A 15,155-nucleotide genomic window follows, 5' to 3' on the forward strand; every position below is an offset into this window, starting at 1 on the left:
CCTGATCAAAACCACCAAGCAGCTGATGCTGCAGCACTGAGCTGGCTACAGCTGGCAACCTCGCACCAGGCTTTCCCTCCCCCTTCCCCTTTGTGAGATGATTTAACAAGCTGCAGAATCCCACGGGACATGTCAGTCAGCCAACAGCAATGGAGCATCGTGTCTGGAGCCCAACATGTCCATCTGCACCGTTCCCTTCTGACAGGCACAAAGCTCTGAGCTTGGAGTAAAAATGTCACCAAAAGGAACTTGTGCAGAAAAAATTGTGGTAGAGCACATTCCCCCCCGCCTGCCAGTGCCCTCGCACGGGAAGGGATGTGCCAATTAAGTGTTTTGGGATGGCAGAAAACGTGTCACCCTCTGCTCACTGTCAGACAACATCAACGGGATCAGATCACCTCAAAGTTACTGTTTGTTTCCAGCACCCACAGAGATCTGATCCAATACACATCTCAGCGGGAATTTGGGATTTCTAGCACCTTGCACTTAGAAAGGTATGGGGATGGTGATACTTTATTTAAACACGGACACCCTCCTCCTGGTGAAGTCTCAGACCTCTCTATAGAGAGACAACAAACCACCCCCATGTTCTCCCCATCTCAGCACTAAAAGACTTCTCCAGGTCTGCCTGCTGAGCCCAGCCGGCCACGCTCCGATGCTCCTCTGGGCCACCTTGGCTTCTGCCTGGGCACTGGCCCTTCACTTTGTGCCATGTCACCCACACTCATATCCCTCAGCCTGGCTGCTGCCCACCCCATCCCAAAACCCACTCACATCCCTCTCAGCCTGGCTGCTGCCCACCCCTTCCCAAATGCTGCTCACGTCCCTCTCAGCCTGGCTGCTGCCCAGCCCTTCCCAAAACCCACTCACATCCCGCTCAGCCTGGCTGCTGCCCACCCCATCCCAAAACCCACTCACATCCCTCTCAGCCTGGCTGCTGCCCACCCCTTCCCAAATGCTGCTCACGTCCCTCTCAGCCTGGCTGCTGCCCAGCCCTTCCCAAAACCCACTCACATCCCGCTCAGCCTGGCTGCTGCCCACCCCATCCCAAAACCCACTCACATCCCTCTCAGCCTGGCTGCTGCCCACCCCTTCCCAAATGCTGCTCACGTCCCTCTCAGCCTGGCTGCTGCCCACCCCTTCCCAAATGCTGCTCACATCCCTCTCAGCCTGGCTGCTGCCCAGCCCTTCCCAAATGCTGCTCATGCCCCTCTCAGCCTGGCTGCTGCCCAGCCCTGACGCCTGGAACATTGAACCGTGACGTGTCTGACCTGGGGCGGATGAAAAGCAGGTAAATAGGCCAAGTCAAGCAGAGACAGAGATTCAGGGACCGAATTACCCCTTCCCTACAGCAATTAAAAAAGCAAATGCAATTATTTTGTACCAACAACTGCACAGAGAGTGCACTTTTGCCTTAGGGAGACTGAAACCAGTGAGACAGAGATTTGCACGACACTCCCCTTCCCGTGTGACATTGCCCAGATCAGGGACATGAGGACTGTGAATCGGCACTGGCACTGCAGTGCTCAATTCTGCGCACATGGGGAAGATCCATGGACATTGGGAGGGACCCCTGGGCTCCAGCCCAGGACATCAGGACAGACAGGAGAAACACGGTGCTGGAGTGAAAAGGAAATGAGTTGCCCTGATACCAAACAGCAGAATGACAGGATGGGAGGCGAGGCCCTCAAGGAAGGCAACACGGGACTGGAGAATTCAGAGCCACAACAAAGCTTCCACTGAAGCATGTGGAGCACACTTTACCCTGGAACACAGCCCACACCAGCAGCCCAGCCGCTCACCCGCACGGCTCCATTTAAGCCTGTACCAAATCCCGACTCCAGCTTAACCAGGAGTCCCTGAGGGCTAAAGAAAGACACAGCGAGGAGAGATTAACTGGCAACAGTTCGAACAGTTCGGGACACAAACGAGGCACCGACATACTACTGACTCCAGAGACATTCCTTCTTGATGAGCTTTTTAATTGGATGCCCAAAGAGCAAGTGACAGGGAAAGGAGAGAGCAAAGACAGTGAGAGGAGGAGGGCAAACAGAGAAGTGACCCCGTGGTGGCTCAGATGGGAGCACAGGGGACACACCTGAGCAGCGACAGAGCTCTGTGATCAGCTCTGCTTGCTCCTGGTGGATGCTACACAAGCAGAGAAAGCACTGACTTAGACAACAGTTCCTAAGGAAAAGCTCAGGAAAAGAAGGATGGAAATCAGAAAGGACATCCTTTTACTCCAGAAGCATCCTTGAAATCCAGTCTGTTAGCAAGCAGGAATAGGAGTGAATGGCCAAGGCAGGAAATTATTCCCAAATCCCGAGACAGCTCCTAGAAGTTGTCATTACTTGTCTGTGCTATCTGTACAGAGATAAGGTTAGAGCTGAAAAATACAAGTGCTGAGAGCTGAGGGCGTGAGCCAGGCAGTCGAACAGAGGGTCAGAGGGTATGGAGTGTGACTGTCCTGCCCTGCTCCGGGAGCCCCGGGGAAGGGCAGGGACCGCTCCCCAAGAGCCGCCAGAGGCAGCTGCACCAACCCCTAATGCTGGAAAACTGAACCAATAATGGAACAGACAGCAAAGAGAGATGTTCCCACATATTTCATGGTGGACCTGCAGCTTCCAGTCCTGGTTTCACCCAAATGCCAGCTCTGACTCTGCACGCAATGACAGCCTCAAACAGCTTTTTTCCTCGCCAGAAAAAAAACTTCGCTCTTTGGGGAACATACACAACATAAGATGTTCCAAACCCCTTGAAATATTTCTGCCCACTTCTCTGCAAAAATAACAGACCCAGCTCTGAGCCTTTTCTCTGTTCAATACAGCTCTCCCAGCCAGGAACTGCTCTCAGCAGCAGAGCCTTTCCCAGCCTGACATTTTTAATGTACAGAAGGAATGTACATATGCCAGTCAGACTCCTAAATATATGCAGGATAAAACTCTCCATTACTTCAAATAATTTCAGGGTTGCTGTGACTGTTGCAGCAAATAATTATATCTCAGCTGTAACAACTCACACCCATATAACAACCAGGATTGTCAGAGGTTTTAAACCAATTCTCTTTAGTCCTTATTTTCAGTGAAAAGGAATGTCAAGGTCACATCCTGTTCCATTCCTTCTGTGAAATAATTTCTGTTGAGATTAGAGGAAATATTTCCAAAATGCCAAATCCAGCACGAATTCCACACATCCTCCAAGTTCCATTTTCAGCTGTTCTGACCCAAAGTAGATGAGCCACAGGAGCTCAGACACAGCTTCACAGCCTGCACCAAGCTGAAAGAAGCTGTGAAGTGGGCACAGGGGCAATGCAGTAACTGAAAATCATGCAAAGGTGGTTACTAACAACACTCCGGGACAGCCACAAGTCATCCACGGCGATCACCGGATGAATCGAGGTCAAACATCTCTTACAGGGCAGTCAACTCTGTCAGAGTCCCCACTGTGCAGCGAGAAACCAGGGCTTAAGAAATCACTGGAAGGAAGCACTAGGAAAAAACCAACACAAGTCCACAGGATACAGTCTCTTATTTAAGTCATCTGATGGATTTCACTGTCCTTGTAACAGAACCAAGATCAGGACACAAAGCTTTGAAGTTTTTAGAGCTTAAGGCTTTATCATAATCCTGTTCCTGATTCCTATAAAAATTGTGCTGATTCCTGAAACCAAGAGCAGTGAGGAAGAGCCTGTGGAGCCCACCTGGGTCCCTGCATGGGGGTGCTTCAAACCTCAGCAGGCACCCGGCCTCTGGAATCGGATTCTGTTCTAAAATCATGCACTTTGTAATGCCAAACTTGAGCGGATTTCTCAGTGTCTTAATTAGGATGAGGCAAAAGTCGATTCACCTAATTTCCAATCCACTTCAATACTAGATTTGAAAGACCACCTATGACATCTTCAGCCTCGCTCGCCCCAGGAGTCTGCACAACAGCAGGCAATGGGATTAGATAAAAATCTAATGAGATAATGTATTTACATAATATTTATGGCACTCATTCTCAGACAGGGTTTGTTCTCGTGTCCTCAGTACGTGGCACTACAGACACTTCCTTTGAACTGGAAAAAGCCTGAGGTTTATTTTTAAATCTAATTTCCCTTTAAAACAAACCATATGTTTAAACAACGAAGGAGTGTGAACGTACCTGGGCTTACCAAACCTTAACACCAACTCAAGCTCAACTTTCCTTCAGCTGAATAACTCAGGCTCTTGCAGAGTGTCCAGTAAAGCCATGCACACACACTCCTCCTTCTGTAATTCCCTCACCATCCTGCTATGTCAAATGTATACCCTGATTTTCACCTGAAACCCTCAACAGCTACACATCAGCAAGCCAAGCACATACCTAAACACACGGTCCCAGCACTTTGCATCCTGCAGCCTCCCAAACATTTAAACAGCTCACCCTCACTAACCCCAGGGAAACAGCCACCTTAACATCCTGTGTGTGCCAGAGCTGGCTAAAATCCTTGGCTTAGGAAAATGTAAAAACCACACAAATCTACACACTGCCGAGATAAAAATAGTTCCAAACTTAAGCCCCTTATCCAGCAGTCTGGAGGTCCAATTGGATTTTCTTCCAGGATACAAGCACCTGCAGGAATCCCTGCCCAGCATCCAGCACCACAATCAGTTTCAGTTAAAGGGCAATCGAAAAAGTTGAACTCCAATCTGATTCATCCAAACTTCTCAAAGCTGAGTACTTCTCGTTGAGCCATGGCACCAGGACAAAGTCATTTCAGATTCAGGTCTAGAAACGTGCATGTGACGTGATGGATACTCAGGTACCATGTGGCATCAATGCCCTGCCTGGGTGCACTTCCCCACCCATGAGGGTGCAGGAACACATCCTTTGAGCAACAGGACATAAAGAGCTCTGAGGACATCACACAGGCTTTCCAGGTTTTGTGAAGAAGAGAGCACATTCACACACTCCAGCTCTAATTTCATTCCAAAGGCAGCTCACACCTTCCTGTCCTGTCTTTATTTGAGCATTTGCCCCCTCCCCAGCCCCCAGGCTCTCCGTTGCCGACAGCCAGCCCAGGTGCACTAACATTTCCAGCTCTGTTTTCCTCCCTCCTGCAGACAGCAGCTGTGTCACTTCGCCAGTCGGTTGCTATAGAAACAAATCAATCCTCAACAGTTTTATTTTTACCAGTTTCTGTGAAATAGGATTTATCTCATTTCCATGACTAAGCTGTACTCTGGAGCGAGCTCTTTGGGACAGTGACAGTGCCAGCTCAGCATTGGGCAGAGCTTGTGCTGCAGTGACAAGAGGAAATGGCCATCACCCGTGTTCAGAGGCACCTTCTCATCTCGAGGACACTTCACCTTGAAAGGATTCCACAGCCAGAGCACTACAGCACTCCACAGCTGCATCCGAGGAGCGGAACAGAGCAGGAGTGGATGGCACAGCCCGGGAAAGGCGATGGGCTCACACGGGGTGGAGGTGTCAGCACATGTTCTCTGCTGAGAGCCAGCCTGGCAGCCCCTTGGGCACTGCCACAGGAGGGGCTCAGCCTCCAGGAACTGCCTTTCCCTTGTCCCAGGGCAGCTGAGAGGGGCTTTCCTTCTGGTCAGGCATGACAGGGATGCATTTACTCTATTCTGTACTCTGTGTCACACCTTTCACCTATGTCCTTGCTATCCTGTTTGTTTGTCCTTCAGTCTCACTGAAACGATGTGTTACCTCACAAAAATCCAGCTGGATGAACACTGTTACTCGGCTCAGCTGCTCCCAATACACCAAATACTGCTCCAGCTGTTCATCTCCAGAAAGCTCTGCTCCCCGCCAAAGGGCCTTCCACAGCCGGAGGGGACCTGTGGCACTGAGTGGAGCAGCTCCTCCTCACCAACACTCATTGCTGGGGCATGACCTGCCACATGAAAGGAAGGGGAAAGGGAAAGGGAAAGGGAAAGGGAAAGGGAAAGGGAAAGGGAAAGGGAAAGGGAAAGGGAAAGGGAAAGGGAAAGGGAAAGGGAAAGGGAAAGGGAAAGGGAAAGGGAAAGGGAAAGGGAAAGGGAAAGGGAAAGGGAAAGGGAAAGGGAAAGGGAAGACACTGCTCCTCCATGCCTTCACCTGCAGGTTCCTGCCATTCCCTCCTGCTGGATCCAGGAACTGTGCAGCCTTGGCAGACAGGAGTTTGTTAGACCTGCCAGCTGCAGTGTTTCCCCTGGCACAGCCAAACCTTGAGAAGAGGAGCTGGGGGTGGCCGGGCCCCTCATTCCGGGCAGGCCAAGCTGGAATCTTTACACTGCACTGTAAAGTGCACAAACCCATCTGTCAAACACCCAGCATCCAGCTGAGCTCTGCATCACTCCTGCCTTCAGAACACAGAGTGCTCTGGCTGTGCTCAGATCTGCAGTGACATTTCTTCAGCTTCAGGACTGATACCAGTGGAGGCCACAAGGCTGTGGAAACGTCAGGATCTCATCACTCAAATACCCCAGGTTTGGTGACAGGCATAGCTGTGTTCTGTTCCCCAAATTCCTCACACAGCTCAATGGCAGGATAAGAAGTTGGGGTATACAAATCAAAAAGCCATCAGGGAACCTCAAAAACTTCCCCTCAGGGCACTCAAGGCTCACAAGCACCTGAGCACAAACAACCCAGGCTTCATACAGCTGTTCAGGATCCTCCAGCCAGCACTGGAGCCGGGCCCAGGCATGGCATGGGAAATAAGTAAATGCATGCAGTGGATGTGTTTCATTGCTCCTTCCATGAGAGGACAGAGCACAAACTTTAGGTGAGCCCTGCAAATGCTCCTGGGAAGGTGTGTAACCTGGCAGCTGGAAAAACACCTGGGAGCCTTGTGCCTGGGCTCTGCTCCAGCCCCCAGCCCTGGCTACCATGGGATACTGGGACTGTTCATATCCTGCACCAACAGCAGCAGTAGCTGCCTTGGTTCCAACATCCTCAGCATTCTCAACACAATGGGACCCACCTGATGCTCCTCACCTGATACCAGGACCCCTGTGACACTCCTCACACCACATCTTAGCTCACAGCAACTCCCCTGATGGAGCATTTGAGGTAACCTGCGTGAGCATATGGATATTTCCAAAGTCGCTTGGCACTTGAAAAGACTCTCAAAGCAAGGCAAAAACCAAGCTTGTGTTCTCACCCTGTCTGACACAAACACGGTAACACATTGACATTCCCAAGACAGCGAGTCCCAGAGCACCAGAGGACTCAGCATGTGGGTAAAGACTGATGGGAAGCCAATAGCTGGAAGAGTGCTCAGCCCACCCAACACCCACCTGTGCAGAGCCTTCCACTCCCCATCTCTGCCAACCAAACCCTGGAAAGCTGGGGTTGCCCACAGCCCATCAGGAAGGGAGCAAGACAGGGCTGTGCCAAAGGGGGTTTCACAGCCAGGGAACCCATCCACCCATCAATTCCTGGGTGCCCAAGAAAGCCCCAGGTGCTGTGAAACCACAAGTCCTGCTTTGGCCACTGGCTTGGGCAAGTGGATGCCACTGCTGCGAGGTCCCTGAGCGAGGAGAGCCCAGTGCTCCTGACCCAGCCCTGAACACGGAACTGCGCTGACCAAAGCACGCAAATAAAAACTTTCCAAAGCTGCATCACAAGATCACACAGAGACAAAACACTGCAGAGTCACAGCCAGTAAGTGCAGCCTTTGAATTCTTTAAGAAGTGCTTAGGAAACAATTCCCAGCCGAGCGCCGGTGCACACCTGTGCCTGTGGCACAAGCACCTTCAGCAATCCCTGTGCTCGGGTGTGTAATTAAAGAGGGATCTGTCCCACTGCGCCGTGTGCACGGGAGGGTGTGGAGAGGAGAAGGTTTAAAGTGGGCGAGGTGATTAATCACAGCAGCAGGACGAGGGAAAGACCCAACGTTGCCCTGTTCCGTGGGAATGCAGCAGGAGCAGCTCCCTTGCGATGGGGAAGGGGAAGAGAGGGCAGCACCTTGTTTGCACAACCCTGGAAGCTGCACCCCGGAGCTTCCCTGCTGCTCCCTGCCGCTGTCTCCGCCGGACACTGCAGGACTCGGTGCTACCCCACAAGGCCTGCGGACACACGCAGGGACAGACACCCCGACAGCCGGACCCTGACCTCGGACAGGGCAATCCCTGCCTTGCCTGGCAACGGCGCTGTGTCCCTTCCCGAGGGAATGGCAGCAGACAGGAACAGTTGGAGCCTCACCCCCCAGGAGTACACAGGGCACTAACAGATCCCTGCTGTAAGCCATCAGCCACGCCAGAACAAACACCAAACCCAACTATTTTAAAAAAGAACTCATTTTTCTGACTTCCAACCACCCTTGGACTGTTGGAAGCCACCTCAAGTGTTCTGCCATGCTACCACATCATTTCCTAAACCAACCAGACCCCTCACCAGCAGCAACTGCTGCAAGTGGGCTGGAACAAGGGCTGTGGCTTCTGTGGAGCAGCACTCGACCCTTCCCACAACAGATGTGCACCCCAACTCCTCATTCCCAGCAGAAGCGTCTCCTTGATACACTCCCTGAGGACTGCATATCCCATCTGGGGCTCAGCAGCAGCCTCAGTTTCCCCCTCTGGCAACAGAGAGCCAGGCTTTTCACAGCAACGGATGAAAATAAAAAGCTGCTTCTGCAGATTTGGCTTTAACACAACCCATCCCTCATTGCTCCTGGCAAAACCTCCTGAATGCAGACTGATAGCTCAGCCACAGATTGTTTTGTTGTTTCCCGCCTTCAACTTCACAGTGAACCACTGAAAAAAAAATACAATAAATCAAATTCTGCGGCCTCGATGCAAAAGTGGCTCATAACCCCAAGAAACCTCATGGATTCACGGAGCATTTCTGATTTCTGGTCTTGCTGTTGCTCATAAGCCTTAAGCTGTGCATGCACGGAGTGGGTTTTCTCTCTGGCTGCTCCCTGCTCCTCACACGGTGCTTCTGCCTGTGCCATGATCCATGGCTGGAACCGGAGCAGCTGGGCCTGGCTGAGGAGCCAGGACCTGCTCCCCCGACTGCTGAGCCAGGCCTCCAGCAGCTCCCCAGGCCCTGGCAGATCCCAGGGGCTGCGTGGATGCCGGCAGGGAGCTGAGCCTCCCAAACCCTGGCAGCCATCACCTCTTTGTGAGCCCACCATCTGCTCTGGCAAATCTACACTCCCATTTTCCCCCTCCTGCATCCTTCTCATTCCCCCAGCCCGCTGTCAGCATTCCTGATTCCCATCCGCTTCCCACTGGGGTTTATTCTTCTGCCCAATGTCCTGAATGTTACACCCTGGCACGTTCACCCCACGAGAGAGACTTTAATTGTCTTTGAAGTTCCTCCTCCTGTGGCTTATCCCGCTCCATCCCATCCTGTTTCCTGCTCACCTGCAGCCATAGGTGATTGGAGTCTGTGTGTGGCTCCACACCCAGCAGGCCCTGCTCAGCCTCAGCAGGAGCAACACAGCCCAGACGGTGGCAAAGTCCACATCTAACTGATAACAGACACGGTGGCAGCTCAGGTTACCTGATAAACACCACATTCCAAGGAATTTACTGCCAGGGGCATCTTCTGGCACTTCATGGAGCAGCACTTGCTCTCTTTGGAAGAGAAATGGCCCAAACCAATGAGTGCCAGCTCAGAGCAAGTGCCAGCTCAGCACGTACCAGGTGTAATAGGGGAATTCCAGGGAATGCCTGGTTTGTACCCCATCCAAAACTGTATCTTTGAGACACCTGAAACGCACAACTACCAGAAAAAGCTGGGACAGGCACCTCAGGAGAGATGAGAATTGGGAACAGGTTGTCCAAACAGTGGGACTTAAAAAATAAATAAAATAGGAGCTAAAATAGGGACCTGAAATTGGGTGAAGAAAGGAACAAAGGTGCCAGCCCAGCAGGGCATTTATGACCCTGCTCTGGGAATGAGCTCTGGGGGTGGAGGGCAGATCAGCAGCTCCTGTGTCAGGAGAAATCCTTACAGACATGAGGAGCCTCAGCAGGACCAGGGATCAGCCTGAGCAGGGAGAGGGGCTGCCCGAGGAAGGGAAAATATGGAGCACATAGACCTGACTGAGGGCAGGCTTCTCCCCACAAACACAGCAGGCAAAACCCCACATTAGAAAAGTTCCTATGTTCTAGCATTGGAAAAGGTGAAGTTTTCTCCACCCTACAGTTCATCTGTCTGGTCCCTCCAACCTGTCCCAGCCTGTGCCCTACTCCCTCTGGCCTCTCCTTGCAAGGACACTCCACAGCTGCTTCTCATCAAAACCTCACCAAAAAGCTCCTCACCTGGAGGAGTCTCCTAAGACAGAGCCAGAGCCCAACAAGTGGTGAAGAGGGGGAAACTGTCACAAAGCCCCTAAGTGGCACACAGGACACGCTGCCATGCCTCACAGTGTGCAGCCAGACCAGGAACTGGTGTCACAGGCACAAATCCCAGCTGTACAGGGAGAAACAGGTTCAGGGGCTGGGACTTGGGTGGGGGAAAGGGGTTGTTCCAGTGCTGCTGACAGGTACATCCAACAACCGTGGTAGTGAACACTAAATAAGAGTGACAGCTGTGACAGTCACCTGTCATCCTTCAGACACGTGTCTGTGCACGAAGCCGCGTTCCCATGGGAGAAATGCAGTAACAGGTCAGAGTCAAAGGGATGGCCTGGCCCACTCTGGCACCAAGGGACCACTCCAGGACCATGGCACCATGGGCACTGTCACAGGGAAAGGCAGGGAAAAGGCACCGTGGTGCCCAGGTGCTGTCAGGCAGTGGCAGATCTGGTTCAGCTCATGGGGTGTTCAACGGCACCGACCCTCTGCACTGATCTGAGCCCCCTGTGGGCACATCCATCCCACGCAAACAAGGGCTCAGACTGTTTAATATATCAAAAGAGAAGAACAAAGCCCGACCCAAGGGTAGATTTACGTTTCAGAAAGGCAAACGTGTGCCCCAGGGCAGGGTGAGCTCTCTCATGTCTGCAGGCCTCTGCCACCAGCCCAACCTGCAGGTATCCAGCTAGGTTATGTGAAAGGAAAAACGGATCAAATTCGGCCAAAACCGGGGAAGTCACATCCCTCTGAACAGTCAGGTCACGTAGCAGCAGTGTCAGTCGGCACTGGACGCAAATCTCCACACATCCCAGTACAAACCAATTGCTGAGGCACCAGGAGCAGCAGCATTCCCAGCAGAGGCCAAAGCTGCAGCTCCAGAAGCGCAGCAGCGAGAGGTGATGCCAAAAAACGGGAAATAGAAAAAACCTAACAAAGGTCCAAGAGCTTCAAGCCAGCAAATTCCACAGCATGGGGCTGGGACGGGCCGACCCCAGCCCCGCAGCCCCCGCTGAGCCCAGACCCGGCAGAATGCCACCGCCAGCCGCGACGATGCTAGCGCAGGGCCCGGATACCTCGCCCGACACCCGGCTGCACACCGGGAAAGTCATCCAGCAGCGGTCCTGCCCCGGCCACAGAGCCCTCCAGACACACCACAGCTTCCCAGTGACGCCAGTCTGCAGCACCCGCACAGCAGCGCTTTGATGCCAGGGGGACAGGACACCTGCGGGGCAGCACCCAGCCCCGGCAGCGCCCGCTCCAGACAGACAGAAAGTCATTCCCCTCTCCTGTCCCAGCCCCCCGGCTTCTCGCCGAGGGCACACCGGCCCGAGCCGCTCCGCCGCAGCCCCCTCCGGCACGGCTCCCTCGCATCCTGGTACCCCCAAACTCTCAGGGGTGCCCAGCTCACACGCCCCTCACAGCCCGCTGCAATGTCTCATCCCACCCCCTCGGCCCTCGATCCCTACCCGGGGAGCCTCCAGCTCCGGCCCACTCCCACGGGGGACAGAGCGGGGACAGACCCCCGGCCTCCCCCGCAGCGCTGCAGCCCCAGGAACCTCCGGCATCCCTTTGTCCCACAGCCCTCTCACCCCTGGCTGCGCCCCATGAGCACACCCAGCCCTACAGCTGCCCCGCAGCCCCCCGGCCCCACGCACGCGACCCACAGCTCCCCGCTCCTTTCCCGTCCCGCAGCCCCACAACCAACCCCCGGTCCGCGCACAGCCCCCACCTCACCCCACATCCCTCGCTCCCCGCCCCCGGGGCCGCGCTCACCTGAGCAGGCTGGACAGCGGGTGCCCCACACCGACGCTCCCGCCGCTCCCGCCGCCGCCTCCTCCCGCGGAGCCGCCGCCGCTACCGCCGCCACCACCGGAGCCGCCGAAGCCGGAGCTGAGGCGCTTCCCCGAGAGCAGCTTCTCCACGGCCGGGAGGTTCCCGGTGCGCGCGGCCTCCAGCAGCTCCTGCTCCTTCCCCATGGCCGGCGCGGCCCGGCCGCCCGCGCGACTTCCGGGGCGGGGCCGCGGGGCCCGGGGGCGGGGTCTGAGGGGCGGGATCGGAGGGGCGGGATCTGGGGGCGGGATCTGGGGGCGGGATCTGGGGGCGGGATCTGGGGGCGGGGTCTGGGCGGTGCTGAGGGGACGCGGGGGCGGGGGCGGGGTTTCGTGCAGGCCCCGCCCCCCGAGCACCGCCCGCCGTCCCTCAGCCGCGCTCGTTTCGGGCGGGCCCGGGGCCTTTTCCCCTGCGGGGTCCGGGCAGCGGGGCCGCTCTGACCTCGTGTCCCGGTAGGGTCCGGGTGTGCGGAGGGCGGCTCAGGGCGGGGCCGGTCGGTCCGAGCGCGCAGGGCCCGGGGCTAAGCCCCGCAGAGGCCCCCCTGCACAGCCCCGCTGCCATGGCGACAAGCCCGGCCCCGCGCATCCCCTCGCGGCGCCCGTAGCTGTGCGTCATCAGGAAGCGCCGCTGGCGAGCCGTTGGCATGGCGACATACTCCGCCCCTATCTTGGCGCCCGCGGAGCGCGTCATTAGGGTGCGCTGCCGAGTTGCCGTTGCCATGGCAACAGGCACCGCCCTTGGCGCGGCGCTCGCAATCTTTTGTCATCAGGAGGCGCCGTCGCATCTCTGTTGCCATGACTACACAGTTCCCCGCCCCCAGCGTCGCCGGTACATTGCGTCATCACGCGGCTCCTCGCGTCACCGTTCCCGTGGCGATAGGCTCCGCCCCCTCGCGGCGCCCGTGGTGTTTCGTCATCAGCAGGCGCCGCGGGCGCGGCCATGGCGGACCCGGCCCGGGACGCTCTCGGTGCCGCCGCTGTCCCGGAGCCTCCGGCCGCAGGCTCATCCCCGCCCGCGGCGGACGATGGGGCGGCGGCCGCGGGGGAAGTGGCAGCTGCCGAGGGAGTGGGCGAGGGCGAGGTGGGGGAGGCCGGCGGTGGCAGCGAGCTGAAGGCGGAGGTGGCGGACGGGGAGGTGAGGCGGGAGCGGGAGCGGGGCCAGGCCGGGCCGCGGGGCCGCAGAGCGAGCGCTGCCTTCTCGCCCAGGTGAGGAGCGCGGAGGGGGAGGCGGCGGACGCGGAGGACCCGGGGCTGCAGCAGTGTGCGGCCAGGAAGGTGAAGCTGGAGCTGAAGGAGCGGAAAGAGAAGAAGCAGAAAGTGGACGAGGACGAGATCCAGAAGATGCAGTGAGTACCGGCGCGATGGTGCCTGGAAGCTCGGGAATCGTGTCCCCGGTGCCGAGCCGCAGCCCCGTCCCAGATTCCCCCTCCCAGCCCGGGTTACAGCCCAGCGCTGCCCTCCGCTCCCGGCCCTGACGGGGACCGCGGCAGGGCCTTCCCGCGGCTGTAAATGTTCGCTCTCTCCGCCGCAGGATCCTGGTCTCCTCCTTTTCTGAGGAGCAGCTGAACCGGTACGAGATGTATCGTCGCTCCGCCTTCCCCAAGGCCGCCATCAAGCGGGTACGAGAGGCAGCAAGAGCCCGAGCAGGGCGGGCTGGGGGCTCCCCGGGGCCCTCCTGGAGCTGTGCCACCCCCGTGGCTCAGCGCGTTGTTCCGGGACAGCTGATCCCAATGGATTCCAGCGCGGTGGCCCAAGGGCAGCTGCAGCTCAGGCTCTGCCCCCAGCACCCCCGAGGGGCTGGGTAGGGCTGAGAGGCTCTGACTGTCCCCATCTGTCCCTGTCCCAGCTCATCCAGTCCATCACCGGCACCTCCGTGTCCCAGAACGTTGTCATCGCCATGTCGGGCATCTCCAAGGTGTTTGTTGGGGAGGTGGTGGAGGAAGGTGAGTGGCACCTGCTGAGTGACAGGTGAAGAACACGGGGTAAATTCCGTGCTTGGAGCAGGACGTGGAACAGCCCCGGGTGTTCGTGGTTCTCCCTTCCTGTAGCAGCTCTGGTTCAGAGCAGAGCCCGGTGAAGCTGCCACAGCCCCTCCGATCCCACCGGTGCTGCTACTGCTGCTCCTCCTCCTCAGGTGGAGAACCTGGGGTAGCAGCTCTGTCCCTCAGCCAGAGAGCAGCTGCATAATGAGGATCTCGTTAGTGCTGCAGGGACAAAGGAGTTCCTTAAGCCTCTTAACGTGCCCCAGTCTTCCCTTATGGGAGGAGCTGGGATCAGTTTGGGACGGGGGCTGGGAGCTGACCCAGCTGTTCCTGCTCAGCAGTTGGGGGGATCACAGCCCATGTGTCCCTGGCCCACCCAGCCCCTGGGGCTCCAGAGCGGAGGCTGTGAGCTCATCCATTCCCTGGATCCAGCATCTCCATGGTGGCTGAGTGGTTTAGAAGCTGTCCTGGTTGCTGCCCTGGGACTCCAGTCAGGGAGGAACTCACGGAGCCAGGTTCATTCCTGGCTCTGAGCTGCAAACCCCCAACACAACCATTACCTGTTCCCTTTGAAACTGCACTGCAGCAGCAGCAGGGGATGGGCAGAGCTCAGCTGTCCCCTGACTGACATCTCTCTCTGTTTTCCAGCGCTGGATGTGTGTGAGAAGTGGGGGGAGCTGCCCCCCCTGCAGCCCAAGCACATGAGGGAGGCTGTCCGGAGGCTCAAGGCACGAGGGCAAATCCCCAACTCCAAGTACAAAAAGATCATCTTCCACTGAGAGAAGTTGAAATGAGCTTCCTGTAGGACCTTCCCACATGGACTCTTCTGTAAGGCCCCTTTGGGGTGGCCTGTGGCACCTCGACGATGCTCCTGCTGTCCCTGCCCACGCTGGGCTCAGGACCCCACACCGGATCCACCCCTGACCTGGACTCGGGGGTTCCTCTGCCTCAGCATGGCAGGGAAAGGAACATGCAGGGGCTGCAGAGCATTTCCTGCTGGCCCAGAGGTGCCATCTGTGCCCAGATGCGCGGCTTTTTTTGTACATTAAACTTATTCTTGTGTTGGTAACCTG

At 56.5% G+C, this 15,155-nt stretch overlaps 2 protein-coding genes across 10 annotated transcripts in view; one reads left to right on the forward strand and one right to left on the reverse strand.

Annotated features, from left to right (window-relative positions):
• Positions 1-12,253, reverse strand: part of ANKS1A (ankyrin repeat and sterile alpha motif domain containing 1A) — a 78,900-nt gene extending 66,647 nt beyond the window's left edge. For all 7 annotated transcript variants that reach the window (XM_068995731.1, XM_068995734.1, XM_068995729.1 and 4 more), the window contains exon 1: positions 12,045-12,253. In XM_068995731.1, the coding sequence (XP_068851832.1) occupies positions 12,045-12,247 (203 nt within the window). In that variant the 5' untranslated portion in view covers positions 12,248-12,253. The remainder of the gene's footprint in view (positions 1-12,044) is intronic.
• Positions 12,254-13,000: 747 nt separating this feature from the next.
• Positions 13,001-15,151, forward strand: TAF11 (TATA-box binding protein associated factor 11). Of its 3 annotated transcripts, none has more exons than XM_068995648.1 (5): positions 13,001-13,235; positions 13,307-13,446; positions 13,632-13,719; positions 13,947-14,043; positions 14,731-15,151. In XM_068995648.1, the coding sequence occupies exons 1-5, from the start codon at positions 13,041-13,043 to the stop codon at positions 14,859-14,861; spliced, it is 651 nt and encodes a 216-aa protein (XP_068851749.1). In that variant the 5' UTR covers positions 13,001-13,040; the 3' UTR covers positions 14,862-15,151. The 3 variants fall into 3 exon arrangements, with proteins under 3 accessions (XP_068851749.1, XP_068851750.1, XP_068851751.1); XM_068995649.1 differs by having other exon boundaries at positions 13,001-13,220; XM_068995650.1 differs by having other exon boundaries at positions 13,002-13,181.
• The last annotated feature ends 4 nt before the right edge of the window (positions 15,152-15,155 follow it).

This window comes from Aphelocoma coerulescens, chromosome 26, assembly GCF_041296385.1.
Source record: "Aphelocoma coerulescens isolate FSJ_1873_10779 chromosome 26, UR_Acoe_1.0, whole genome shotgun sequence".
Lineage (NCBI taxonomy): Eukaryota > Metazoa > Chordata > Aves > Passeriformes > Corvidae > Aphelocoma > Aphelocoma coerulescens.

What these genes read in the sequence shown, in the direction of transcription:
- TAF11 (XM_068995648.1), top strand. Translation starts at nt 13,041, where the DNA reads ATGGCGGACCCGGCCCGGGACGCTCTCGGTGCCGCCGCTGTCCCGGAG. An exon ending in CCAAGGCCGCCATCAAGCGG is followed by an intron (nt 13,720 to 13,946) that starts GTACGAGAGGCA and finishes TCCCTGTCCCAG; the next exon opens with CTCATCCAGTCCATCACCGG. An exon ending in TGGGGAGGTGGTGGAGGAAG is followed by an intron (nt 14,044 to 14,730) that starts GTGAGTGGCACC and finishes TCTGTTTTCCAG; the next exon opens with CGCTGGATGTGTGTGAGAAG.